The 27,782-nt window shown below is 47.5% G+C and overlaps 1 protein-coding gene across 1 annotated transcript in view; it reads right to left on the reverse strand.

The window, feature by feature from the left end:
* Window positions 1-27,782, reverse strand: part of ADCY2 (adenylate cyclase 2) — a 406,568-nt gene that overhangs the window by 49,366 nt on the left and 329,420 nt on the right. The window contains exons 15-18 of the mRNA XM_082723386.1: window positions 26,077-26,161; window positions 14,477-14,614; window positions 10,028-10,147; window positions 3,463-3,632 (exon numbers count right to left, since the gene is read on the reverse strand). Coding sequence (XP_082579512.1) covers window positions 3,463-3,632; window positions 10,028-10,147; window positions 14,477-14,614; window positions 26,077-26,161 — 513 coding nt within the window. The remainder of the gene's footprint in view (window positions 1-3,462; window positions 3,633-10,027; window positions 10,148-14,476; window positions 14,615-26,076; window positions 26,162-27,782) is intronic.

Genomic DNA, 27,782 nt, shown 5'->3' on the forward strand with positions numbered 1-27,782 from the left:
TCATAAACACAGGTGGTGATAGGTATGGGGGCATCACTGGCCTCCATTTAATGAATGCTTTATGGCACAGCTTCTCAAAGCAGTCTTTTGATCTCCCTTAGTATGCTTTCCATATTCGTCAATCTGTTAGAGTATCCTTGATGCTTTTTTCTGAATTCATTGATCTGGAGTTTTTCTAGTGCATACTTCTCCTGTTTTCTTTGTTAATCCTGTTGGCAAAAACTGCCCTGGGGCGCCTGGTTGGCTCAGTGGGTTAGAGCCTCTGCCTTTGGCTCAGGTCATGATCCCAGGATCCTGGGATCGAGCCCCGCATCGGGCTCTCTGCTTGGCAGGGAGCCTGCTTCTCCATCTCTCTCTGCCTGCCTCTCTGCCTACTTGTGATCTCTGTCAAATAAATAAATAAAAATTTTTAAACAAACAAACAAACTGCCGTGTTGGGTTGTTCTGTCCTGCTGGCCAGTCCATGATCAATGTCATGTGCGGTTGGTTCTGAAAGGTCCCTGAAACATAGGTCACGGTGAACTCCCATATAGGAAAACACCACCATCCAACTGTGTATTCAGAAGATGGCCTGGCACTGCCTCATGAGCAGAGACGCCCTCTCGGACCTCGCCCTTGAACTACAAGACTACAAACAAAGTGGATGCTTTCCAGCTGTCCCTGGAAAGACACATCGTCAATGAGCTTCTGCCTTCAGGGAAGAAGATGACGTGAGACTTCGTTACAGCCAGTACTGGGGCCCTTCTGACTATTTGGGAGTGCACCTGCTCTCAGTCATGTATCCAACAGATGTTTATCGAACAGCTCCTTACTTCCTGGATGGCAGGCGTGGTTACAGACCCTGTGGGTATCAGAGTGGTACCTGGTTTAGACCCGCTCTGTCCTCAATTCGAGACTATCTAGTATCGCATCGTAGAAAAGGAGACGGCAGACAACGCAGCCCAGGCCATCCACTGGGGGGACATTCTCTGTCTCTGCAGGGCGAGAAGGCTGCTAGGTCCTCAGCAGAAACTTGAGGTAGATTGGCTGGTGGTGCCTGGGGCCGACATGGGTGCCAGTCCAGAGGCCATGGTGGGCACCAAGGATACTCACTGCTGCAGCCAAGCGCACACTCCAGAAAGAAGACCAGGATAAGAACCAGGAAGCTAGGAGTAGAAACGGAGGGCAAGGATGCAAAGACCAGAAATAAGTCCGAAAAGAGACAGGACCAAGCTCATCCTCAGTGACACAGATGAGCTCAGTCAGGAAGCGATATGCTGCTTGGCGCTCCTGGGAGCCCCTCCCTGAAGGGGGCCTCTGGCTGTGGGATTTAGGAATGTCCCATCTCAAGGCACTTCCCCAAATCAAGGGGCTTTCGTTTTTCTAAGGATCCTAGCAGAAAGAGTTGTGTCAGCATCGACACGGGGCAAAGGATGGGGAAAGCCTTCGCAGGTGTTTGGTGGGAAAAATATCCTGACATTGACATTGAGTTCCAGAGTTCCATCAGACACACACTGAGGCTGGAGAAATCAGGAGGGAGGTGCAAACTCCTGCCCCGAAGAGTCTCTCATTTGGGTATTCAACGGACTTTGAGAAGATGTGTTAATTTCAAGGTGTTCTGTTTCTCTGCCGGTAACGGTCATCGTTCGGTGGAGGAATGCTTCTTCACCCTGGGGGTCCTGTGGCAGCTCACATAGGAAGCGGGTGTGGAAATGCCAGGACCTTGCTGAGAGGAGGCGGCTGGGGAGACAGGTGCACTCCTCCTCCTGGCAGGATGCTGGCTTCTGTGGGAGTGAAGGCAGGTCCCCGAGGCCTCTCGGGTCAGCCCTCTCGAGCTGTAAGTTTCTTAGAAAGACAAAACTAGGAGAAGACTCACAAAAGATCTTGGAGGAAATGAAAGGACTCTGAAAGTTAACACCCCTTTTCTTCTTCAACCAAGGAATGACTCTGCTGCTGCTCAGTTCTAAACAGAGAGCGTGTGTCTGTCTCAGGTCCCCAGAAGTCATTCTCTCTCCACCAGAAACTCGCTGATCGAATTTCCTCTTTTTCTTTGGATGTGTAGCATAGTCAGGGGCTTCAAATTCAATAAAGGGAAATTCAGCAGCATCGTCGCTGTGCATAAAAATCAGTAACACGACATTTACGGAGGGACTGGATACAGTTCTTTGGGTACAGCAGAGAAACAGTAAAGCGTCTTTGCTGGGTGAACTGGAGAATTCGCTGGGAAATTAACTCCTGATTTCATTCTCATCCTTCTATGGAATCATAAACTTTCCTTAATACCATTATGCAACTCCACTCCTCTCAGCTTGATTACAGATTATTAGGGCTTCCCGGTGTGGAGGATGATGGAAATTAAATTATGTGAGGAGAATGTGCTGCTGTGGTGTTTCTGAAAGTGCTGTTACTGGCACGGAACATGCACACAGTGAGGTTTTCACTGTACTTGACCCTGAACCTCCAGTGGAAAAGTAAGTGGCCGTGCGTGGGGAACACAAGCCATCTGTTTGGAGCCACACATCTAGGGAAATATTTAAGGCATTTATTTTATGTTAAAAGAAATACAGATACTTTATGGAGGCTTATGCAACATGCTCATAGAAAACCCCCGAAGGGTGGTGGGTCCAGAAATAAACCTAGTGCATGATATAAAACATTTTGCTATCAAGATGTGAGATGGAGAACATCATAAGGATTGCATTTTTTTCCAAGCAGAGGATAAATATTCACTGTAAGCTTGTGGAAGTAATTTGATGACAAGAAACCTTTTATAAAGCCGAGGAAAGGCTTGAGGACCCTTCCTCCAGTGTTCCTGTCCCCAGGGCTGGCTGTGATCACAGTTGGATCTTCTCACCCGAGTCAGTCTCTTCATAGGAGAGAGAGTTTCCAGTTGATAAGACTCCCTCCACACAAGGGTTGTTTAGGAAATCTCCCAAAAGAAGTTCAATGCTGTAACTTGTGACTATATCCACTTACTTTTCTGGTATTTTCGTGTATGTTGATTCATTTGTTTTGAGCTGGGGGGTAGGTGGGCACTTGGCCCCAGGGGGCACACCTGGCAGTGTCTGGAGACATTCTTTGTTGTCATGACTTGGGGAGTGGTTGTGTTGGTGTCAAGAGGTAGGGACAGGGATCTGCTACACATCGTATAATGCCTAGGATGGCCCTCCATCGGCCAACACAACAGGAACTCATTCAGTCCGAAGTATGAACAATGCCGAGGAAGAGAAACCCAACGTTATACTTATCAACACAAATCACCTCTCTAAACCACTTCCTATCCCCTACATGTACATGATGAAACCAACTCTACGTAATCTAGAACGAAGACATACACCAGCTCCCCGCACCACAGTTTTATCGAAACCCGCACGCAATGATGACCGATCACAAGGGTGTTGCTCGTAGGTGTTGACTCAACACACACTCACGTTCTCAACGTCCAAGGAAAGAACCAAGAAGAAGGAAGAGGACGCAGGTTACCTCTCGAATAAGACCTGGCTGTAGTCGTCCAGGACGTGGGCGTGAGTGTGCAGAAGGATGATGTTGTAGGCCACCAACGCCACCATCATGATCAACATCTTCAGCTCGTAGTTGACCCTCAGGAAGACCGAGCAGGAAATCAGTCCCAGGATGCAGCTGTAGATGAAGTACTGGAACAGGGAGAGAGATCGGGGGGTTACTCCGGGTCTCTGCTGAGAAAGGCTTCAGTGAGCAGTAACTGGGGGTTACCACCAAGTTCACTCGGGCAGCTGATGAAAACGGCTGTGAAAGCAGATGCCCTTTTCTGTTTTCTGACCCAGCGGAAAATGCCCCAAAACTTCTGCCTTAGGAAGAACTACTCATTCCGTGTCTCGCTGACCCAGTGTAGCGTGTGCAGTAATTGTGCAGACTGCCGCCCGGAAACAATTTTTAACCATCTATATGTGAAGGCGTGTCCTTACAAGCAGACGTCCTTTACTTCTCGAAAATGAAAATACGACTCTGTACCCATTTATAGATTTAAAAAGTCATAGACCACAGAATCTCTTCTCGCCTCGCAATTCTTCATGTCCTGAGAGGTCGGAGTCATTACAGGTAGTTCAGTTAAAGCCACAAGCAAGCCCAGGCGTTTTATTACATGAGAAACGGTGGGTCTACACCGGGAAGGATTTCACAAACTAACAAGGCTTTGGGCAGGGTGAGCCACGGATTCCCTGGAAGCAGACAGGCACCCCAGGAAGTGGGAAGAACCGGGCGGGAGGAGGAAAGCGCACTCCATCCTGTGTGGCCCTGGGAAGCCGCGACTCACTCTTGACCACAGCGGACATCGTCGAGAAGGGACGGCCCTGAGCCATCCTCGCTTGGCTCGCTCATTCGTGGGGATTCTGTGGGCCAGGGACCTAACCTGGCTGTGACACGGTGTCTTCAGCTGTGACACTAGGGGAAGAATATCCTCCTTTTAAGTCACGGAACAGAGTGAGCAGCGCGTGGGGCCCAGAGCCCTGCCCGCCAGGAGGGACTTGCTCAATGAAAGGTCGCCCGTCGCAGGAAGCCTTTCTCTGCTGCACCAGTTTCTGTGGATGAGGGGTAGCTGCTGTCAGCATTCCAGAAGGGAAGCCACACGCAATAAAGTCTAATAATTTCAATAAAGCATAGACCCAACGGATGCTTGATAAACCCGGTCTTTAAAAGAAAGCCCGGCTTGTAAGGCACTCAATTTTCGTGCCGTTATATGGAGTAAACCATGCGCCAGCTGCTTATTTTTGTCACCTGCGCTCTTTTATTTCCCTGGCTAAGGCCACCCGCAGTGAGCCGTCTGGGAGGCTACTGCTATCAGCGCGTCCATCCTGGTCTGGGGAAGAAAGCAAGGCGAGGGGTGAGCCGCCTGGGTGAGACCAGGCCCTTCCTTCTCTGTGAGAGGCGCGCTCTGTGTCAGCACACACCCCGCACTCGCGGGGACGGGGACCTTCATGTCAGTGAGACCAGCAATCCTCCTGGTCACCCGGCAACGGGTCACCCTTTCAGGGGTGAAGCTTCCGCAGTAAGACCGGGTTACCGGTGACTGCACTGCAAGGGGCCCTGAGGGTTCTCAGCCTCCTTTCTTCGACCAGAATTACCTCCCGGAGGCCAGTTCTCCCCAGGGCTGACAGCACTCACCCTGCAACAGGGACGAGCAGGAGGACAGGAGGGGAAGACAGGGCTGGCCGAGAGGGAAGGCGGAATGAAGACACCGTGAGAGCAGGCAGCAACGGGGCCTCAGTCTCCCCCACAGCAGGAGGCGGGGGGGGGGTCTGTGCTCTGAAGCCAGTCCTTATTGCCACGGATTTCAGCCACTGTTACCTTTGCTAAATGGTTAAGGAGCCACCTCAGACGGCAGGCGTGGGGGTTTACGACAGGACACGCACCAGGCCTGGGGGCGACCAGAGCACCTGGGGAGGTCCCCTGGGGCAGGGAACAGGCGCAGCAGCCTGACAAGGAGGCTCGTCCCCACTGGATCCCCTGATACAGGCCTCTACTCCTCATGTCTTTTTTTAGTTCATTTTTCTGCTAACTCACTGTTATATTTCTCAAAAGTATCATTCCGTGACAGATTGGAGATAAAAAAAAAAAAAAGAAAGAAAGAAAGAAACAAAGAAACAAAATGAAAACAAGCCCTTCCCCAGGAGGAGTCTGAGGGCCCTGGTTTGTAACCTGGAGGTCTCCCAGGGAGTAATCTGGAGCATTCTAGAACTGCTCCCTAAAAGCCATGAAATTGCCTTGGGGGCTGGTGGGGGGTGGCGGGGAGGCTCCGTTTCCGACAGGATGCTGCTACGAAAATAACGCTGAAAACCATAGAAATGCACATTACCGACAAGGGCAGCCTAATGGAAGGAGCAGGATTGGGAGGCGCCGTGTGTGTCCGCGCGTGAGGGCCGGCAGCCGGGGGACGAGGGCTGTAGAGGTTTCCCTTCCCACCCGCCATGATATAGGTACCAACACCTACGCAAACATGCCTATGGTTTCACCTTTTAAAATTCAGTCTTAGACTTTACAAACGTTTTCACATTTCAGGAACACTTCCTAGAATATATACATTAATGGGAAGTAGCGTTTAGTCCATCCTTATTAAATAGCTTTCTGGAACAGTTGGAGGCCATGCACAAGGTGGCCTGGGACCAGATTCAAGTAGGCGTGCAGCCTGCAGACAGAGGGACAGGTGGACGAGGGGGACAGCTGAGAAGGAAGGCAGGCCAGGGTTCTGAAGATCAGCGTCTGCGCTGACAAGGCACCTGCCACGGGGCGCTCAGGTGGGCAAGAGTCCCGAGGGCAGGCTCCCAGACAGACTCCCGTAGGGTGGAAGGACTACTGCGCTATTTCTATATAATTCTGATATAATCGATGTATTAGTTAATGACTGTGTTATTTATTAACACTTAAAATTAACATTTAATATCCTTTTGGCTATTCGAGGTCTTTTCTGGTTCCATATAAATTTTAGGATTATTTGTTCCATTTCTTTGAAAAAGATGGACGGTACTTTGATAGGAATTGCATTAAATGGGTAGATTGCTTTACTCTTAATCTCACAAAACAAACTGAGGGTTGCTGGGGGGAGGGGGGTTGGGAGAAGGGGGGTGGGTTATGGACATTGGGGAGGGTATGTGCTTTGGTGAGTGCTGTGAAGTGTGTAAACCTGGCGATTCACAGACCTGTACCCCTGGGGATAAAAATATATGTTTATAAAAAAAAATAAAAATAAAATAAAATTAACATTTAATTAAAAGTAATATTTCATTACGAAAATCAGTTGTTACTATTAGTTCATCTTAACGAAATTAACATTAGTTAATATGGTCATTAACATGCTTGATAAAGCTGATCGATGAAGTCAACTTGCATTTTAATGCCAAAGAAACCACCACTATTTTCCTGGGTAATTTCCTTAAGTCTCTTTTGGCCTCTGCTCTCCCCTGGAAAACGAGGATTGCACGAACAGCCGCCTCCCAGGGCAGATTTTCAGGTGAAGTAATACAGATGTCCGACATGGTACGAACGGCCTACAGGGCAAAAATCCTCTGTGACTGACTTTGTTGGGCATTCGAAAACGACCTTTCCTCCTTCTATAGGAACGATACATCTGACGCTAAAAGTCAGGGAATATACAGGGATGTCTGGTGGCTCAGCCAGCGAAGCCTCTGCCTTCAGCTCAGGTCATGATCTCGGGGTCCTGGGATCGAGCCCCGCACGGAGCCCCCTATGGGCCCCCCCTGCCCTTCCCCTGCTCCTGCACGTGTATTCTCGGTCTCTCTCAAATATAATCTTTAAAAAACAATTTAGGGAATATATGAAGGACATATATGAAAATAAGGATTTCCTATAATCTCCAACAACCAACTTGAGCCACTATTGATTATTTTGGGTATATCTTTCTAGCCTTTTTGTGTGTGTGTGTTTGTGTGTGCGCACTATTTATTACTGGTATTAGTATTTTAGAAAATTGGCAACTTATTTTGTTATGATTTTAAGTGATGCTTCTCAATAGTTGACTGTGACTATATATTTTTATGTCATTAAATATTTTGTAACATCTTTTGTAATGGCTGTGTATAACTAAATAGTAGAATTTATTTAAACAATTAAATTTATTCTAACTTTTAGGTTGTTGGCTTCCTTTACTTTCTTGTTTGGTTTGATGTTACATAAACACTTGGATGAACACCTTTGTAGCTCAGTGTTTGCTCCTGTGAGATTAATTTTTGAAATTAGTATTGCAGGATAAAAAGTATGTCTATTTTTATGCTTTTTGGTGGCTCTTAAAGATTAACATTACGAAGAGTCCTATCACTTTATTATTTTTTAAAGACTTTATTTATTTATTTGAGAGGGAGAGAGAGCAAGCAAGAGCACAAGAACAGGGGGAGGGAGAAGCAGGCTCCCCGCAGAGCAGGAGCCTGACGTGGGGCTCGATCTCAGGACCCGGGATCATGACCTGAGCCGAAGGCAGAGGCTTCACTGGCTGAGTCCCCAATGTGCCCTGAGTCCTATCACTGTATACTTCATATCCCACCACGTTGTCAGCCTCAGATGACCCGCATGATGGGGTTTGCAGAGAAATAATGTCCAAGTCGTGCACATCCACAAGGGCTTTCCTATGTTCCCGCCCATCTCTGGAGGCAGAAGCCAGTTTCCAGCATGTTAATAATGCAGTTTCTGTGCAGACACTACTGGGGCACGGGGGGCTTCCTCGGCAAACCTCATCATAACGTTCTTTCTGAGGACTCACTACCGGGACAACGGGGGCTTGTGTACAAAGACAGACCTGGATGTTCAATAGTCTATTGTGCTTTTTCTCAGAATCTTTTAAGATTGGGTAAATGTTACTTTTCCCCACCTTGGGCTTCTAACGATTTGCTTCTTTTGAAAATAAGATGTCACAGGAACTTACCTCAATGAGACTCAGAGAGATGAACTTACGGCTTTTACTGATGCCAGCACAGTGGGCTGTTCCATCCGAAAACACTGGATGGATGGAGCGATATTTTAAAAAAATGCTTGGGGGCGCCTGAGTGGCTCAGTGGGTTAAAGCCTCTGCCTTTGGCTCAGGTCATGATCCCAGGGTTCTGGGATCGAGCCCCGCATCGGGCTCTCTGCTCAGCGGGGAACCTGCTTCCCTCTCTCTCTGCCTGTCTCTCTGCCTACTTGTGATCTCTGTCAAATACATAAATAAAAATCTTAAAAAAAAATGCTTGGGGCAGTTATGCGCCCCTTTCTTATGAAAATGCACAGTCATTGTAAACCCTTGAAAATGCCCTGTGAATGCTGCCTGGGATGCTCTCTCCCTCCGTGGGCCTGTGTACCCCCATGTGCAAATCAGCGCCCCGCATTCAGGGAGGAAGGGCTGGACCGCAGTTCCTTTCTCCACAGAAGGCGGCTCCCAGTTGCCCACAGTGAGATCACAGCCAATAAACCTTTACCATGCATCCTGTCTCTCACTTTTCACATCGCTGAAACAGAAGGATGCTGTCTGACACTCACGGAGGCTTATGATAGTGCCTTAATGAGGACCAGGACCCCATGCACAAGGGACAGAGCTTAGGACAGCCTTAGGGACTGCGATCAGCTTGCCTCCGAAGCCTTCTCAGAAACACACCAGACACCCCTGCTCTGTGCACCAAGCTGGGAGCTTCCTGGGGAACTGAAGACAGATGGGGAAAAGAATCAAAGCCAAATAACAAGGGAACAGCTCAGCGAAAGAACGAGGCAGAAAATCTTTGTCACCATAGCTAGTGGAGTTTAAAAAACTGGTGAGGAATTTTTACCGTGTACACACTTACTGAAATTACCAACTTCAATCCCCAAATGGTTCTTCCAGCACTTGGGGAACTGACAACGTGGGACAGAAACTAGATGTGAAGGATCTCAGCTATTTTAGATGATCATGAAGAACAGGAGGGGGTCAGCGCTTTTTGTTTTGTTTTTACATAAATGATTCATGAAACAAAGTTACTAAATAGCACATAACTGATTCAACCCTTTTCACTTAAAAGACTGACATGATAGTAAGTTCTGAAATTGTGATCTTGGCCCTTCTGGACATCGGTTGAGAGGAGTCAGCCGGCAAGGATTCCTGGAGGATATGATCAGTGCGCGGTGTCCGCAGCCAAAGGAGGGGTGGAAATACGCGATGGGGTCCCCCCGTCATCAGTCAGGAAGCCGGCACCCGCCCCCTGGGACAACGAGCAAAACCTCTACGCAGTGAATCCAGAACGTCAGTGACTTATGCTCAAACGTGAAAGGCTGAGACACCCGGTGTCGCGCGCAGCCGTGGGAGAAGAGCAGCGAGACACCGGGGAGAGCCTGCCTGTGACACCGGCCGTCTGCAGGCGTCTCATTCGTGTCGCCGGCCAGGGCTGCTCTGACCGAAGGCCGGAGGTTTGTAGCCGGACAGGACTTTCTCAGGTTATGGACCCCAAAGAGGACAAAGTGAAGTCCAGAGCCGATCGGAACCTGGAGGCCGTCACGTAGAATGGGCGAACCGCTTATAGGACAGCAGCAAAAGCAAGAATAACGAGCGAAATCTTCTTACCGGGAGGAAAAACAGATTTTGTGCCCGCAGAATCGCTGCCTGATTACTTAAGGCGGAAAGACTTGTGTTGGATGTATTGGCAGTTGGAGGAACTGCTTCCTCTGGGTCACTCAGGAAAAACTGCAAAGAAAATGTTTTTCAATGAATTAGTGCACAGGAGATTAAAGAGTTAGCAGATCGGCCTAAATTATTAATGGCCATGTTCTTTCTGCCCCGTAAGCAGGATTATGTGGGCAGTCGGGTGCCTGTATTTCCTATGCTAATAGCTTCATCTTCTCCTGTTTGAAGCTTTGGGAATTTCTATTAAAGAAGCAAATAACTATTTATTGTTGTGCTCCACGCTTCTAGTGAATTCCAGGCCTACACGACTGATATTAACGAAAACACAAACACCTCTGTTAAATATCAGATTAAACATGTACAAAGCACAGGGCGGAGGGCTTGGTTGGGATCACTTCTGAGGTTGACAACACCCTCCATGGGGACATTCAGCTTAATACCCAGAAATCAGAGCCTTCGGATATTTTGATTTTTGCAGTGTCGTCTCGCTTCAAACATCAACTGGGTGCAGGGACTTTTTGATTGTAAGGAATTGTGTGGGCCAGAGGCTGTAACAGGCGTCAGTACTTGTGTGTGTCTGTGAGTGCTCGGCGGCGCGGGGTCACGAGGGTCAGAAGCGGGGAGGGTGACCACGTGAGTAAGGACTGCGGGAGGGGGGTCCTGACTTGAAGGCAAAGTGATCCTGAGACAAGGCAGACGGTGAGCTCTGGTTAAGGTAAAGGCTCTCTCGTACAGGCGGTGGGATTTCAGGGCTGGAATCAACACGAGACACCAGCAACACATGCGGAGACCCGTGTGGAAGGGCCACGCGCATGGCCACGGGTGGAGGGTGACGGCGGGCAGCCCCGGCCCTCACGTCTCTGCCCACACAGCCCCCCTTTCTGAGGTCGAGAAGGTGACGGCCGTTGATACTAGACAAATGTTTGGGAGGGCTGCCTGCCTGCGGCCAGAAAACTTGAGGGTGAATGGAGGGGCTCCCCTGTTGGGGAGGGACTGTGCATCCCAGACAAGAACGCGGAAAACGTGCCCTGGGACATCAGTCAGACCCAGGAACACACACATCGGCAATCCCCGTGCACTGGGGTCTAGACCAGGCCCGTGGCTGGTCGGAGCATGGAGGGTACCAGGGCCTGGGCGAGCAGGCAGCGGGCAGTTAGTGGTTCACGGGCCGGAGTTTCTGTTTGGGATGATAAAAAGCTTCTGGGGCTCGTCGTGGTGGGTGCTCAGCAGTGGGAATGGTCTCGGAGCCACTCAGCTGCCCACTGCAAGGCGACAGATCTTACTTTACGTGTACTCTACCCAAGACAAAACTAAGAAACAGTACATGCAGAAAGATGAGAAAGAAAAGGAAAAAAGGAAAGCCTTTTTGCTTTATCCCAAAGAGAACACTTAAAAACCACAGGAGCTTTGCAAGGGGACCGGAGTGAGGCTATGACTTTCAAAGGAAACATTTTTTGGATGAAAAATTAGTTTCTTCCCAGGGACCTGAGCAGAACAGGCAGCTTTCCCCCAGCATGTGCACGTGCGTGCGCGCGCGCACACACACACACACACACACACACACACACACACAAGAGCTGCTCTTCTTTTAAAATGAGAGTCCAAGGTCTGGATCAGCCTCACTGGGCTAAAGAGGGCTACAAAATAGTGAAGCCACAACTTGGCAGCAGGGCTCAGTCAATCTGGAAATTGTGTTCTCAAAGGAAGGGCTGGTAAGTCTAAAAAGCTATGCTGAATTAAACAGAAACCTCGCCAGGATGGGGCTTGAAGCAGGCTTAGGAAAAAAGGCACAGAAATCACGCTGGCAGCATTTAACGGTGCCCAGGTAAAGACCGGAGGGCACCCGTGTCCCAGAAAAACTAAGGGTCTTCTTGCCACAGAGTGGGCGGATGACCCTGGGCGTCCACTTTCTTGCACAGCACCCTCTGGTGCTCAGACTCTGAATGTTTCATCAGTGTGGCCCATGACAGGAGACCCTGTGTCCGTCTCCTGCCATCACAACTTAGGGGACAGCGGTCCGAGTAGCTGGAGGGCATGCCTCTGAAAATCTTCAGATGTGGCCAAAGACCCCACCTTGGTGAAAAAACCCTTCCCCTTCTGTGGTTAATAAGAAATGATAAGAAAGCTTTACAACCAGGGGTAGTGATTTCCTTTCCCTGCCTACTGTCGGCTTTCATACCGCTTTATGGTGTTGCTTTGAAATCATAAATGCAAAAGGGTTGCTGATGGAGAAGACCTACTGATTTCACAGCACCGGCGATCAACAGAAATGATGGGCGGAAAAAGGTCATCTGCTTCCTCCTTGCCCACGGCTCGGCTGCTGGGGGGGGGGGTGGCGGTGAGGGGGGAGCAAAGCCTTATTTCATTCCTGTCTCGAGGGTCATCTATCATACTCCTGACCTGTGTGGCACAGACTTCTCTACCTCTGTTGGCAACAAATTCCTTTTGCCACGAGAAAGGAAAACAGTGCTGGGAGATGTATTTCTGGTCCCGAGGATGCATTTTTTTCTCCAAAGGAAACACGGTGTATATATATATATATAAATATAAATAAATATCTGCTGCTAAGTGCTCAGCTCCTCAACCATTTACAGACAGTGTCTGGCCCTCAGTCCCACTGAATATTCTCTCTGAAATGCAATCAGGTGTGCTTCCCATGTCGGTTCTATCTTAAAAAAAAAAATGGTGATAAATCCTGGTTTTATCAGGCCAAGGGCACCCCCGCCCCTTCTCCAGGACCCCTAAAGAAGGACTGCGAGGCAGAGGGAAGCGGAGGAGGCCGTCCCAGCTCTGGCTTCCCGCCGGCAGCAGCCTCACCGGAGTCTGCACGTGCACCCAGAAGGGACGCGCTCCGCGGAGGAACGGCAGGACAGACGCCAAGAAAACACCCGAGGTCCCCCTCAGCCTAGGCCCGTCGCTACGTCCTAACGCAAACACCTGCTCTTAATCGATCCCGGATGCTGCATGTCTCCCCCCCCCACCGGGAGCTCCTTCTCCCCGTCCCCCAGAAGACCGCGCAGCCGGCCCTGCCCTCCCCACTTGCCGCCTCTCCACACGTCTGTTGCTGGCTGGGAGACTCACGGTGGCTTTACCCTGCTGCCTGCCGGTCTCCGGGACTTCACCGTGAACTCCCAGAGGCAGGGAACAGACTTTGGGTTCCAGCATCTAGCAATGCACCTGGCACATACTAATGCTCGATAGATCTTTTTTATGCCAAATGAAAGCTAAATGGCAGAAACTATGTGTCTATTATTTAATATATATATAGTCTACCTCCTCAACTTATTTCCTGCTTCTGGAAGGCAAGGACTGGACATGATGCTGTGTAGTTCAAACAACCAGTAAAACACCCCAAATATGAAGTATCTTCAGGCCTTACGGTCGATGGCGATAATGTCAGAATAATAATGATGACTGCTGGGTGCCTGGGTTGGTTACGTGTCTCTTCTGAAGGACACGGCCCGAGTGGTAACGCTGATCTAGTAAGAGACACCACTGGTTCAATACTCACAAGCCGCCTGGGGCTGTCCTAGACGTGGGAGCGGGGGAGCCAAAGAGACCATGACCAGACTTCGCCAGGGCTCGGGGGCTCGCGGCAGGATTCCTGAGGCACACAGACTCTACCGGCTCCTCCAGGAATTCCTTCCATGTTTTTCCACGACAGCTTTGCTCTGGTTAGTGTAACTTGCCTCTAATAACCGTACACCCCCTCAAGATCTACGTTAGCAATGACCATCCCAGCACATGGCCCATAGTCTATAGCGGAAGGGTCTGGAGCCTAAGGTTTTACGAGACTCTAGTAAATAACCTTGTCTGAGGAGCAGCTAGCCCCTCTAGGTCCCGGAAGCCTTGCTTCCACATTCCTTAGGATTTATGCTCTCCCTAAGCCCCACTGACTAAAGAGTCTAGAATCAGTCACTCCTCCCAACCCCGGTGCAGCGCTTCCTGCCCATGGGTCCTGTCTCTGCGCTATGGTAAAGGCACCCTTTTGCCCCAAAGATGTCTCAAGAATTCTTTCTCGATCATTCGTTCCTGGTCTCAGTAGTGGAAATGGGGGCTGTGGAAGTTTAATGAACACCTCGAAAATCCCCAGCTGGAAAGGTGGGCAGCTAACGTTGGAGACCGGGCCTTTCAGACTCTAGAGCAGGATGCCCGTCCCACGGCACTCCCTGCATCTCGATGGTTCTGTGTCTTCGGTGATTCCCCTGCCGGCGTTCAGCATCGTCTCTGAGGCCAGCGGGGAGGTGAGAAGCTGCCGGTGCCACGGGTGGACGCTGAGTTGAAGGGGGGTAACTCGTGTCACGGGGAGCTACGGCCGAGGTTGGAAAGTCCCACCGTCTCGGGCACCAGAAGCCAAGAGGGTCGCGCCTGGCGGGCGCCCTGACTCACCATGTTGAACACGGCCATGGTCAGAATGATGGCCGTGGTGAGGACGGTGAGCGAGACGCGCGGCCAGGGCCGGTCCGCGATGATGCCCGACGACTTCAACAGCCACAGGAGAGAGGCCGAGGCTTTCTTGCTGCATTGCTGGGAGGAGACAGAACAGGAAACACATTGCATGAAGTTTCTTCATGAGGCTTAAAACCTCCAGAGGCCTCAGGATTCTTCACAGAGCAAAGGAGCAGGCTCTGCTCCGCCCCACCCCTGAGGCCCAGACCAGGTCGCAAACCTTATTAAAATTATGTTGGCATTACTGTTACAAATGAAGAACAAATCAGTTAAATTTCTATGTTAAACATAGAACGACCTGAAATTACTATTATTTTTATTATTTTTAAAATCTCTGGTAAAGGAAAAATGTGTCAGTTAATTAAACCATCTGGGGGATGTGTTGGGTCTCAGATCACAGCGATGATAGAGCCGTTATCATCACTGAGTAGATCCATGCGGGAAACAGAGCGGCCTGGAAGCTCACCGTCAGAACACACGGGACCCCAAAGCAGACTGAAGTCCGTACCTCCAGGACAACCCCTGCTGCCCCGGGGCGTGCGTCCTGCTGATGGCTTTACCTCACCCCACCCAGTGGGTGCTGCTTTCCACTTGGAGAGGCTCTTCTCCAAATTTTTAATTGTGTTAAAAAACACATAGCAGAACACTCTCCCTCTTCATTTTTTTTAAAAGGATTTTTTATTTATTCATTTGAGAGACAGAGAGGGAGAGAGCACAAGCAGGGGAAGAACAGAGGCAGAAGGAGAAGCAGACCCCCGCTGCGCAAGGAGCCCGAAGCAGGACTCGATCCCAGGACGCCGGGATCATGACCTGAGCCGAAGGCAGACGCTTAACCGACTGAGCCCCCCAGGCGCCCCGCCATCTTCATTTGTAAGCGCACGGTCCGGTAGTGTTAACCGTATTCACATTGTTGTGTAGCATAGGTCTGCGATTTTTCACCTCGCTCAACTGAAAGTCTAGACCATTAAAGAACTTCCCTCCCCCGTTTCCCTTCCCTCAGGCCACCACTGTCTTACTTCTGCCTCTAAGAGTCTGGCTACCCTGGGTCTCTCATAAACACGGAATTATGCGCTATGGGTGTTTTGTGACTGGCTTCTTTCCCTCAGCCGCATCTCGAGGCTCATTCATGCTGTCACATGTGACGAGATTTCCTTCTTTTCATAAGGTTGAATCATATTATGTTCTATGTAAACACATTTTATTTACCCATTCGTCTGTGGATGGACACTGTGTGGCCTCTGGTTTGTGGCTCTTGCGAATAACGGGTTAGTGACCATGGACACTGGAGAAGGTCTTTGGGGATGAGAAAGGACTAAGGTATTTACAGGATAGCGATGTTCCCTCAGCATTTTCTGGGGCCCAGACTCTGCTCTGTGGGGTTTCAGGGCGTGAGGTCACTTCATCCTGAAGGCTGCCTTTCCAGAGAGGGGCCGCCATGATCTGGACCTGATTCATCCAGGTGTAGGGGAATAGAGGTGGGGAGAGTCCTGAGGGGTGGCTGACATGCGACCTGTGCCAGGCACTACTGTGCACAGTCACAGAGGTCCCCTGACACAGCAAGCGGGTACGTAAGACTTCTCTAGGGATCTACATTTTCACCTTCATGCGAAAGGCGCTGTGGCTGGATGGCTACGTGTCCTGAAAACACCAAAAAGAGGTTACGATTTCAAGAATTTTAAGAGAAGGCCAACATCCTCTCACTTTCTGACTTGTACTAAGTTAATATGATGGTAAAACAGGTGTAACATCCATAACCCCCAGCAGCAAATCCTCCCCAGCAAACAAGCAGCCCCTTTATTTCGCTCTCTCTTTTACATCTTTCTGTTTGATTCTCAAAAACATGTCGGCTTTAGTCTCAAAAATGGAAGCATCACAGGGTGTCACATGCTGATATGATGCGATTAAATGAGATTCTTTTTTTAGCAATCTTACTAATTAATTTTTTTTATTTAGAGTTAGCTTGAGGGGAGAGGGGCAGAGGCAAAGGGAGAGAGAGAGAAGTTCAAGCAGACTCCCTGCTGAGTGTGGAGTCCGATGAGGGACTTGATCCCAGCACGCTGAGATCATGACCTGAGGTGAAATCAAGAATCATGATGCTTAACTGACTGAGTCACCCCGGTGCCCTTACGTGAACTCCTACAACAAAGTTACTGGTTAGGACAGTAAGAACCAGCCCAGGGTCCCAGGATCAAACATCCACAGTTGAGCAAGTTAACTATCCTCCATGGTCTCAGCTTCCTCATCTCTAAAATGGGGCAATAATACTCCTCTCCTTGGTCTTGTAAGAGATTAAATGAGCCACGTCAGGCACTGGGTTGGGACTTAAAAGCCTTAGCTCTTGTTACATTTATGAAGAAAACATAATACTTCTCAGAGACCTTTTAGGGACGAAAAATCTCCTCGCTTCCTATCAATATGAACAAAAACCCCTCATCTTCCCTCTTTTTCACTACAGTGTTTCCTCCAGGCAGCCTACCTTCTCTCTTCATTCCTCTCACCAACTAGAGGCCAAGGAGAGAAGTGTTCCAAACGTGAGACTGGGCACCGCTGGCCACAGGACAAGGAAATAGCCGGTGACCGGGACACGGGCCATGAACCACAATACAGAGAGAGGAGGAGGAGGTGAAGATGTTTGTGGAAGCTGAGGAGAAAAGAGATGTCGGAAGGGAGAGGAGACCATGGATTCTACTGCAGCTCTGGGCAAAAGCTCTGCTCGGATCCTGATGTGGTAATTTAGCTCACTTGATTCTACTTTGGGTTAAGCATTCGAGTAAAATCTCTGTTGGAAAAATAAGTTTACCAAAATTTGCATCATCCCAGTGAAACATCATAATGCTACCATCTCCCAGAATATTTGGGCATTTATTCAGAAGGTGCTTTTCAGATGAAAATGAGAGCCCAGGTTCGTTCCTCCATGTGATCTTTGGGTTAGCAACTGGCATCACTCCAGTCAAATCTGCGTCCTGTCCTGCCTTTCTTGACCACTAGGGGGTCTCGCCTTATGCACATGGCCTCCCAATCACAGTGAGCTGACTGTTGGTCTTCCAGAAACACACTTGGCTGTTAATGCCCCCGCATCCACTGATAGATGTGGAACTGGGACTAACTGCAGTAGCAGATGGAAAAGGAGAAAGAATATAAATTTATATGGAAACGCTACCCTGGGTTTGGTGCTGGGGACAGTGACCAGGGCAGCTGGCTAACAATGGTGTGGATGGAAGTCAATGTTCTTCATTCAGTACAGGCAGAAGATTCTCCTCAGAAAAATGAAATGTTCATATACTATGTTTGGATTAAAGGAAAAACAACAGGAAAAAACCATTTCCTCCCCCTTCATCCTTTCTACCCCTTACCCCATACCCCCACCCCACTTTGAACCTCTTGCACTGGAAACAATGGGTAATCCGCATTCTAAAATTCTTCCTAATTCAACATGATCTTTATAGCATGGATTGCATTGGCAATTTCATTAGGATCCTTTTACTTTTCTTATTTCTTATTTTTATTTTTAGACAGAGAGAGAGCACACGTGTGCACGTGCGTGTGGGGGGGGCAGGAGAATGGGGGAGAGAGAGAGAATCTCAAGCAGGTTCCACACACAGTGTGAAGCCACATGTGGGGCTTCATCTCACAACCCTAAGATCATGACTTGAGCGGAAATCAAGAGTTGGACACTTAACAACTGACTGAGCCACCAGGAGCCCCGGTGTCCTTTTAAAAAATAAAATCAATTGCCCGAAAAGAAATAGATGTTGCTATTAAGATTAATACAATGAAAAACATTTCAAAAAGCTATAAATATAACAGGAAGTAATACATTTTTATTATTAGAAAAACAAAACTCATCTTAAAATCTTGCCTGAAAAAATGGTGACTTTTTCATATAAGCATGCATTTTTTGTGTATTTGCCTGAAGGAAAACCTACTTTGGCATTTTAATTCCTCAAGGACTGTCTTTTTGAATGGCAGCAAGCAGCTGTAGCATAATTATTTGTAACATTGTATATGTGCCAGAGACTGCCAAGTGTACTTCACTTCTTTAATTGTACTCGCTTTTCCTACAGAAAGGCTTCTTGATGTCAGTCAGTCCTATTTTACCAATCAACGTGTTTCTTTCATAAGCCGAGTGAACCACATTCCTCAGCCGTCCATCCACTGTGTGGCACTCACAGCCTGTCCACACTGTGCTATCTTCGATGATGCACTTGTCTCTGGGAACACGGAGAGCTGGCTGAGGATGGTGACCATATCACACCCCTCTTCATATTCCCCAAGTGGCACAGCGTGCAGCTAAGAGCAGGGACTCAACAGAGGTATGCTCAGTATGTTATCTTATCTTTCACTCAACAATCTTATCTTCATGTGTATCAGCCACTTATTCTTCAAAGAGAAATTTCTAGCAGTCAGAAACAAAGAAGGAGTTCACTGCTAGAGGGACTGAGACTGTGGGGTTGGCCTAGGAGTGTTCTAGAACTGGACACAAGCTGTAACACCTAAAGGGTGGGCTTCTGATGCTCACAGGAAAGAAGATGTTGTCTTGGGCTTGCAAAGGGCGAACAGCTGAGACCAAGAACCCTGAATAAAAGCAGAAGCTCGAGGGGTGGATATATTTTTTCAAATTAGTGTTTTCATTTACTTTGGGGAAGTACTCAATAGTGGAATTACTGGATCATATGAGCACTGAGTAATGTACAGAGCTGTTGAATCATTATATAGCACACCTAAAACTAATATAACACTGCATGTTAATTCTACTTCAACAAAAACAAAACAAACAAACAAACAAATCCCAGAGGCCTCAGAAGACTGCTCCCTCTATGTAAACTAGTCTTAAACTTCTAATAAACTTAGATAAATTCTAACTCTAAATGTGGTGAGGAGTTTGAAATCATATTATATACTTCATAATAGGAACCTCAAGTTGAGGGGTTATTCACTGGGCCAAAGACCAGAAAAAGCCCTTCGAGTTCCTGCTAGTGGTTGGAGGATAAGTCCCACCAAACATGACCTCAAAATAAAAAATAAATTAGGAACCACATAGGACTATGGGCCATAAGAGGAAGAATCAACAGACACAACAGAAAGAAGAATTAGCACCACAGGACCTTCACGTATCATCCATCTTCAACAGCCTGCAAAATTATATTGAAGTAGTCAAGGATGGATTAGAGCACATAATGAATGAGCCCTTAAGAGAAAATAACAGATGCATTTTTAAAAAGATCCACAGACTCTCAAGAGATGAAAACGTAGATATTGAAAAACTCAGTAGCTGTGCTGGGAAGGGTAGGATAGCTCTGAGGAAATAGCCCATAGAACAGAAAGGGATGAAAAACATAAAAGGAATCTTGAGGCACAGAAGGCATAATGAAGATTCCAGACACTTGTAATGAAAGTTTGAGAAAAAGAGAAGAGAAGGACCAAGAAAGAAACAAAATAGAAGGAACTGCAGACCAGCTGCTTAGTGGACCTGGAGAAAAGCATGAGCTCCGTGACCGCTGTGACATCCTGACTCCCAGACAGGAAAATGAAAGCAAACTTCTACCTCAGCACAAGGAATCTATGGCCCATAACTGACAAGGAGAAAATCTCCAAAACCACCAGAGAGAAGGCATATTGCCAGCCAAGAAACATCAATTAGCCTCTAGATCTCTCCTTGGAAAATATGGACTCCTGTTTTCACAATATTAGAAAAATTATCACACACAATTACTCAATGAAAAAAACCCCAGACCACTGTTTAAATACAAAAGCTGAATACATTATGCACAGGGTCTCACTGAAAGGGTTATCCTTTGGGACTACGGAGACTGAGTCCTGGGAGAAGGAAGAAAGCTGAGACACTGACACGCAGTAAGAATGATGGCAACAAAGCAGAACAAGAACAGTTTAAATTTAGAAAAACTGTATCCAATACTCTTCATCTTTCTGGGCTCTTGTACAGCTTACTGACTCAGCTCTTACCTTCCCTTCTTCAGCATAACTCCAGAGTTTCTGATTTCAAGAATCTGATCATCTTATTCCATCTTCCATATTCGATAATGAAATGGAAGACAGAATGATCAGATTTAGAGGACGGTATTCTTCCTCAACAAGGTGGAGATATTATTGAGCTCCACTGGTCGTGGGTACATTACACATTTGAAGTTAATGAGTAAAAAGAAAATAGCCCCTAGAGGGAATAAAGGACAACAGATAACTTGCATGGATCTAAGACAATACTGGAGAGGAAGAAAAAAAAAAAAAAGTAACAGCAAAGAAGATACATGATGAATTAAAGAAAAAGTGAAGTAAGTCTAGTAGTAATTATAATACACGTAAATGTGTTATACTTGTCAGGTAAAAGAGAGAGACTGCTAGATCAGAGGAAATAACATGCAACTAGATGTTGTTTACCAGAGACACACCTAAAACCCACATACTGACAAGGACAGGCTGAATAAAAAGAAGGAAGGAGAGGACAGTGGGAAAATACAACAGAAAGCTGGCAGAATTGTATTGGCACTGGAGAAAATAGACTTCAAGGGAAAAACACTGCTGGGGCATAGAAAGCTTTTCTATCAGCCAGTGTGTGACCTACTTTCCTTCCACAGGACAGACTTGATGTTTGTGCTTTAATCTCTGCCGGGAACAGGGTCGGTGGGCGGGCACAGAATCTCTGCGACACAAAGCCCAAGACGACCACATTGAGAGAAAAATCTCTTCTGACGTGTGTCAGCATTTTCATGTACTGTGTCTGGCATCCTTGTTCTAAAAGATGCTCTGGGGGGTGGCTTTCTTGGTGTTATTTTTGGTTAGAGTCACTCTCTTGTATTTGTTGCTGAGATGTACGTCTATTCCGGTCATTTAGTTTTAAATCTGGCTGTCATCACGTACTTATTGCTAGTAGTATGATGACAAGTATTACTACTTTCATTGCTGACTTTACTGACAATGTAAAAGGGAATCTCTTATTTTACGTTTTAGTTTCTACTTTGCTAAACTGTAAAATAATAGATTTTAAGTAAAATAATAGATTTTCTTATTTGTAGGATTTTCCTAAATGTGAAAACATTTTGCAAAGTATTATTATGAGAGGGACTTTCTTACTAGAATAATTTACTGTCTAAATTCACTCGTAAATTAAAATTTTCCCCCATTGTACCAAAAGTCTTTTAAGAAGAAGCTGTACTTTCCCCAGGATCCAGTTTTAAAATAAACTGGGCCAACAGCTGAATAATGTGTGTCAGGAAACTACACCAGAGGGAAATACAAATGAGACTCTTTGTGAGGTGTCTTGACTTTCCAACGTGATTTTGACCAGTGGATGGCTTGGCCATCACTGCAAGGCATCCTCCGTGCCACGCATTCCCATGACCATGAACGTGGACATCCTAGTGCTGGGTGCTCACCTGCTGGTGACTCTCTCCACACACAGTCTGACGCCTTCCAAAACATTCCCCCTCCATGACTGCAAGTGGAAACTGCTGAAGCGGCCAGTGCCTCCAGAGCTGGACACCTCTCGTCCACAAAATGCGGGGCTGGATAAGGCCATCTCTGGGTTTCCTGTCTGCTCTCAAGGTTTGCCACTCAGAAATGCTAACCTCAGGAAGGTGCTGATGCCACAGTGCCTGCAGACACCTGACAAGGGAGGATGGGGAAGGGCCAGGATGCCGGCAGGCCAGGACCCAGGCAGCCTTGGCAGCAGGGATTGGCGACTGGGGCTGAACTCAGAGCCACGCGCTCGGAAGAAGTCAACCGGGGGGGAGGATGAGGGCCAGACGTGTTCTGCACAGCAGTGCCGGCAGGCTGCTGCTGGTGCACCCCAACATTCCCTCTAGTGTCCCGAGGTGCAATATTTATCTTGTATCTCAAGTGCCTGTAGCACTACAATGAACAAAACGGGGCTGCAGCGATCTCGTGAGCACGCTTGCTCTTGAAAAGATCACAGGTGACAATACAAAAGGAAGTGCCACGGGCAGGCACACGCGACGTGGGTGGTGACAATGGGGGGCTCTGCCCAGTTGGCTGGGCAAGGGCAGGAGACTAGTTCCAACCGAGGGGACAAGTCGAAGCAGACTGGAGTCAAGGAATAGTAGCATGTGTGAGATGGTGTGTCATCGTGGTGCGACGGGGGTCACCTGCTCACCAGCGCTGTGCCTGTCTGTCTGCCCTCAGGGCCTGGGCCCACGCCAGGGCATCTGAAGAGGATTCCTGTGCCACCAGGGTCACATAACTGCCTCAGGGGTGGTGCTGGGGAGCAGGGGTGGTATGTGAGAGCAGGGGTGGCATTGGGGAGGCAGGCCTGGTGTTGGGGAGGCTGGGGTGGTATTGGGGATATACGGGTAGTGTTGGGGAGTAGGGGTGGTGTTGGGGAGGCAGGGGTCGTGGTGGGGAGGCAGGGGAAGGGGCGTGCAGAGCGGATGAGTGGACTCGGTGGAGGGGACCTCATGAGATGACACGAGGCAGCAGTGTTTCCTCAGTGCATGCTTATGAAACACTTCTGTGGGCAGCACTCTGCTGGCTTCACTGGGGGACAGAAAGCCAGCGCAGGGAACAATTCTTGTCTCCGAAAACACACTTTGTGTATGGGGAAACAACAGTTACACTGAACCAAAAAAAAAAAAAAAAAAAAGAGGGGGAGTCAATCACCTGTTACATAATCACGTGCTGAATTATATGGCACAGATCCTAAGCCCCATGGTGCTGGAGGGAGGGCCCATTGCAGGGGCTGGTGGGTTTCTGAGAAAGCTTCTAGAAGGAAGGCGGTTGCAGGGCCCACCCACAGGCCGAAGTGAGCAACATGGGCAGGGGGAGCTTCCAGGGAGCTGCTAGGGCAGGGAGGGCGGGGGAGTGGAGCAGGGGAGGGGCGCAGGGGGAGGCAGAAAAAGGCATAAAGGCGAGCGTGCTCCAGGCTTCTCAGCGCAGGAAATGTGGTAACAAATACATTTCCTGACTTTTTTCTCACACTGAACAACTACCTGTCTGATTTTTCTAGCAAAAAAAAAAAAAAAAAAAAAACCAACAAAAAACCCTGCACTTCATGATCACTCTTATTTTTTGCCCATTTTAATGTGGGTCTCTCTCTCTCTCTCTCTCTTTTAAATCAAACCCAGCTGTACAATAATGACAAGTCAATGGCAGGCAGGTCCCCAGGGGGACAAAGGTAAAGCTCTTGGAGGAAAATTCTCCATCAGGCTTACCTTCTCTTGACCTCCTTTATCGAAGGATTTTACTTGAATATTAGCATGAATGTTGCCTCTGGCATTTAAGCTAACATATGTTAATGGGAGGATATGAAGGGTATTAATATTTCTGGGATATTAAATACACTTTCAGAAACTCAGTATTTAATCCAAAAATAAATGAAATCATAGGAACACGTCCTACATTTGGCAGGTTTTCAGGAGGCTAGCGGGTGAGCAGTTGGGATGTCATGGCAGTTCTCCGTGATCACTAAGATTGCCGGTGACCCACGTGATCACTAAGATTGTCGGTGACCCACGGCACTTTTGATTGAATTTGGAAGATAGACTAGAAAGAATCCCGAAAGCCTTTTGACATTGGTTGTGCCTTCATTTCCTTGATGTTGGCAGTTATAAAAAAGTCCTTACAGAATCCTTTAAACAGTACAAAGAACCTCTTACGAGAATGAGAAGAATCCCTTGAATTTTACCAGGATTTCCTTTTGACCAGGGATTACAGCCAGTCGGTGGTGGGAGTGTGGAGAGACTCCTTCCCTAATCCTGCTAATTCAAGGTCAGGAACACAGGTCCTCAAGCCTAGGCTTCCAGACCACTTCCGCCAAACCTAGCCTTCTTTGGAGGAGGAGGCAGGCACCCGTTCACTCCCAGCACTGAAATTTTCCCAGAAGGTAACACAGAGTTACAGACTCCCTAGCATCTGGTGTGTGGGTATCAGGGTCTTAGGAAGCCCCTGGTTGGAGGAGGAACCAGGCACTGTGGGTGTGGGATCCTGATGGCCCCGAAGCACCAGAGGGTGGGCCGGGGAGAGACAAGGAGTGGTGAGGTTGGCTGGATTACAGCCAGGCTGAGCCGAGAGACATTACATAAGAACAGAAGCATTCTCTCAAAGCAACAAAGTTGCCCTGGAGATCCTTTTCCCAGCCTTGCACCCTCCTCCCCACTTCTGTTTCTTTTTGATAGCAACTTAGTGGAAAGAAAAAAGTCAGCTTGAAACCTTAAAAACACACTATGTTCCCGGACCCTGAAGACTGGATTCCTTGGAGCAGCAAGTGAGAAATGGGGCCATTTAGGCACAATGACAGAAGCTGCTGTAGCAGAATGAGGCTTGGATTTCCAGTGGGACCATGAAGGCTAGTTCTTGTCTGAAACCTGAGAGATGGACTGCAGAAGCCTTCTGGGGGCCAGGAAGCAGAGGAGGGAGGAAATTACAGGGGAAAGCAAAAAGGAACAGGTTAGCGTGGGGGTAGTTTCCATTATTCCATTCCCAGGAACACCATGGGCTTCATTAGGACTTAAGGTAATGACTTGGTTCCTCACTCACCTTCTGAGAAAAGCCTATGAGCTTTTCCACGTAAGGAAAATGTGAACCTGGAGAACCAGACTTCTTTGTAGTTAAGCATTTTAGAAACTTGACAAAGATTCCCATGGGGCAATAGCTACAATCTATAGTTTTCAGGGATTTAAAGAAGCTTAAGATGCCACCTGTGCATTCCTGGAAATCGGAAACCATGGTGCCACTTTGGGAGGAGTTTCCAATCTGATTTGAAACATCTAAACTATAATCTAGCAAACAACCCCCCCATTGGTTTGCAAAGGTACGAGGCAGAGACCGTATACAGTGTCCATTGTTGAGAGGCAGAGACATATTCTGAAATCTTAACACATTTTGGCTAAAAGATTTCTACACATCAGACTAGCATGTATCTGATGCTTGGGACCTCGCTCAGAGTGGTCTCTCTTGTTTCTACACAAGAGAAAGCACTGTCTTTTGGACTTCTGTCTCATTGTTGGCTTTCTTACGATGTTCTCATGGAGCCACTTGCTTTGGCCTCAGAATACTTAGATTTTTGATTCTTACATCCTGAACTAGCACTTGAACCATAACAGCTTGCAATGATTGCTTTAAATGAAAACACTAACAAACCTATTTTTACGTTTTTATATTTACATTTTCATATGTTCCAAATTTTTGTATCTTAAAAATGGATATAAAACACATATTTGGTTTAAATTTTAATTCCCCATACAGAAAAATCGTCCTATTATACTAGTGCTTACTGCTATAAAACTCTGAAAAGTCAGAGAGGACACAAAGTGATGACAGAAAAAAATAAACATGAATATAGTTTTACAGTGTGACAGCCAACACTTGAAATAATCCTCAAGTTAGTGTCTTGGCGGTGCCCAAGCTGCGTGAGTTGACATTCTGGGCCGCTGACGTGAAGCACGCAGGCCATTTACGGGGATCTGTGAGCTCCTGAAACGGTAAATCACCAAGCTCCCCTGTTTCAAGCAAGAAGTCAGTTTTCATCCCACGAGCACAGTTTTCAGAAGTTCCGTATTTGAAGTACCTACCAAAAGCTGCCCAGCAAAGCAGATGAAGAGGGTAAAGGCGAGCACGAGAAATGCAGCTCCAAAGGAGATCCCCAGGACGGACGTTCTACCAGGGAAGCAAAAAGGAACAGGTTAGTGTGGGGGTAGTTTCGGTTATTCTGGAAAGCCACCGGGAACACCCTGGGCTTCATTAGGACTTCGAGTAATGAGGACTTCATTCCCCGCTCAGCTTTTGAGAAATGAAACTGGAGCTAAAACCAAAAACACATCCAGAGAAAAGTGTGTTGCAACTGGGTCTGTCACCTTGCTGATTCATCAAAATTGCCCTAGAAGCACTAGGTCCTTGTGAAAGCAAAAAACCATCTTTTTTGGACTCTCTCACCGCAACGGCGCTTTGATGCCTGGGCCCCGCCTCTTCCCTGGGGGAGCAGCCGTGTCGGATGCCCCGAAGGGCCTCCTGGCCCATCCTTAGCCTGCTTACCCAGAAACACTGAGTCCCCACCCTCCCCAAGACAACCCAGCAGATTCCACCTCCTTAAGCAATCACGCAGCTAAATGTTTCCTGAGGTTCCCCACAGACTTCAGCGACCACGGCCTTCACAATCTCGCCCAAGCTGATGAACATGCAAGCTTCTTCCTATGAGCACGTGACATGCCAAGTTACAATTCTGCCACCGACAGGTTGTGGGTAGATAAAAAGCATTAAAAGAAGTGCATGCCTCTCTGAGACATCCTTTATTTTTTATTTTTAGTTTTTTAGAGATTTATTTATTCATTTCTGAGAGACAGAGTGAGAGAGAGAATCTCAGGCAGACTCCCCACTGAGCGCTGAGACCAATGCAGGGCTCAGTCTCACGTTCCTGAGATCATAACCTGAACCAAAATCAAGAGCCAGAGGCCTAACCGACTGAGCCACCAAGGCACCAAGAAACACCTTTAAAATCATTAAAAAGTTCAAAGCCTCTTAAATCCTCATTTACTCCAAAGATAGTATACAGGGGTATTAAAAGAGCTGGACCACAATGAATAATCAAAGATGAAATTCATCTTATGGTTCTTGGTGCTATAGTGAATGGAACCGATTCTCTAATTTCCCTTTCTGTATTTTCATTGTTAGTGTATAAGAAAACAACTGATTTCTGTACATTAATTTTTCATCCTACCACATTACTGAATTGCTGTATGAGTTCTAGTAGTTCAGGGATAAAGTCTTTTGGGTTTTCCATATAAAGTATCATGTCACCTGCAAAGAGGGAATTTGACTTCTTCATTGCCAATTTGAATACCTTTTATTTCTCTTTGTTTCTGATTGCTGTTGCAAGGACTTCTAGTACTATGCTAAACAACAGTGGCAAGAGTGGACATCCTGGTCGTGTTCCTGATCTCAACGGGAAGGCTGTCAGCTTTTCCCCACTGAAGATGATATTCACTGTGCATTTTTCATAGATTATATGAAGTTGAGGAATGTTCCCTCTATCCCTATACTTTGAAGTGTTTTAATCAGGAACAGATGCTGGATTTCTGCATCAACTGAGAGGACCATGTGGTTCTTCTCTCTTCTCTTATTGAGTTGTTCTATCACACTGATTGATTTTCAAATGGTGAACCACATTTGCAACCCAGGGATAAATCCCACCTGGTCATGGTGGATAATCTTTTTAATGCACTGTTGGGTCCTATTAGCTAGGATCTTGCTGAGAATCTTAGCATCCATATTCATCAGGGAT

This window comes from Mustela nivalis (assembly GCF_964662115.1).
Source record: "Mustela nivalis genome assembly, chromosome: 3".
NCBI lineage: Eukaryota > Metazoa > Chordata > Mammalia > Carnivora > Mustelidae > Mustela > Mustela nivalis.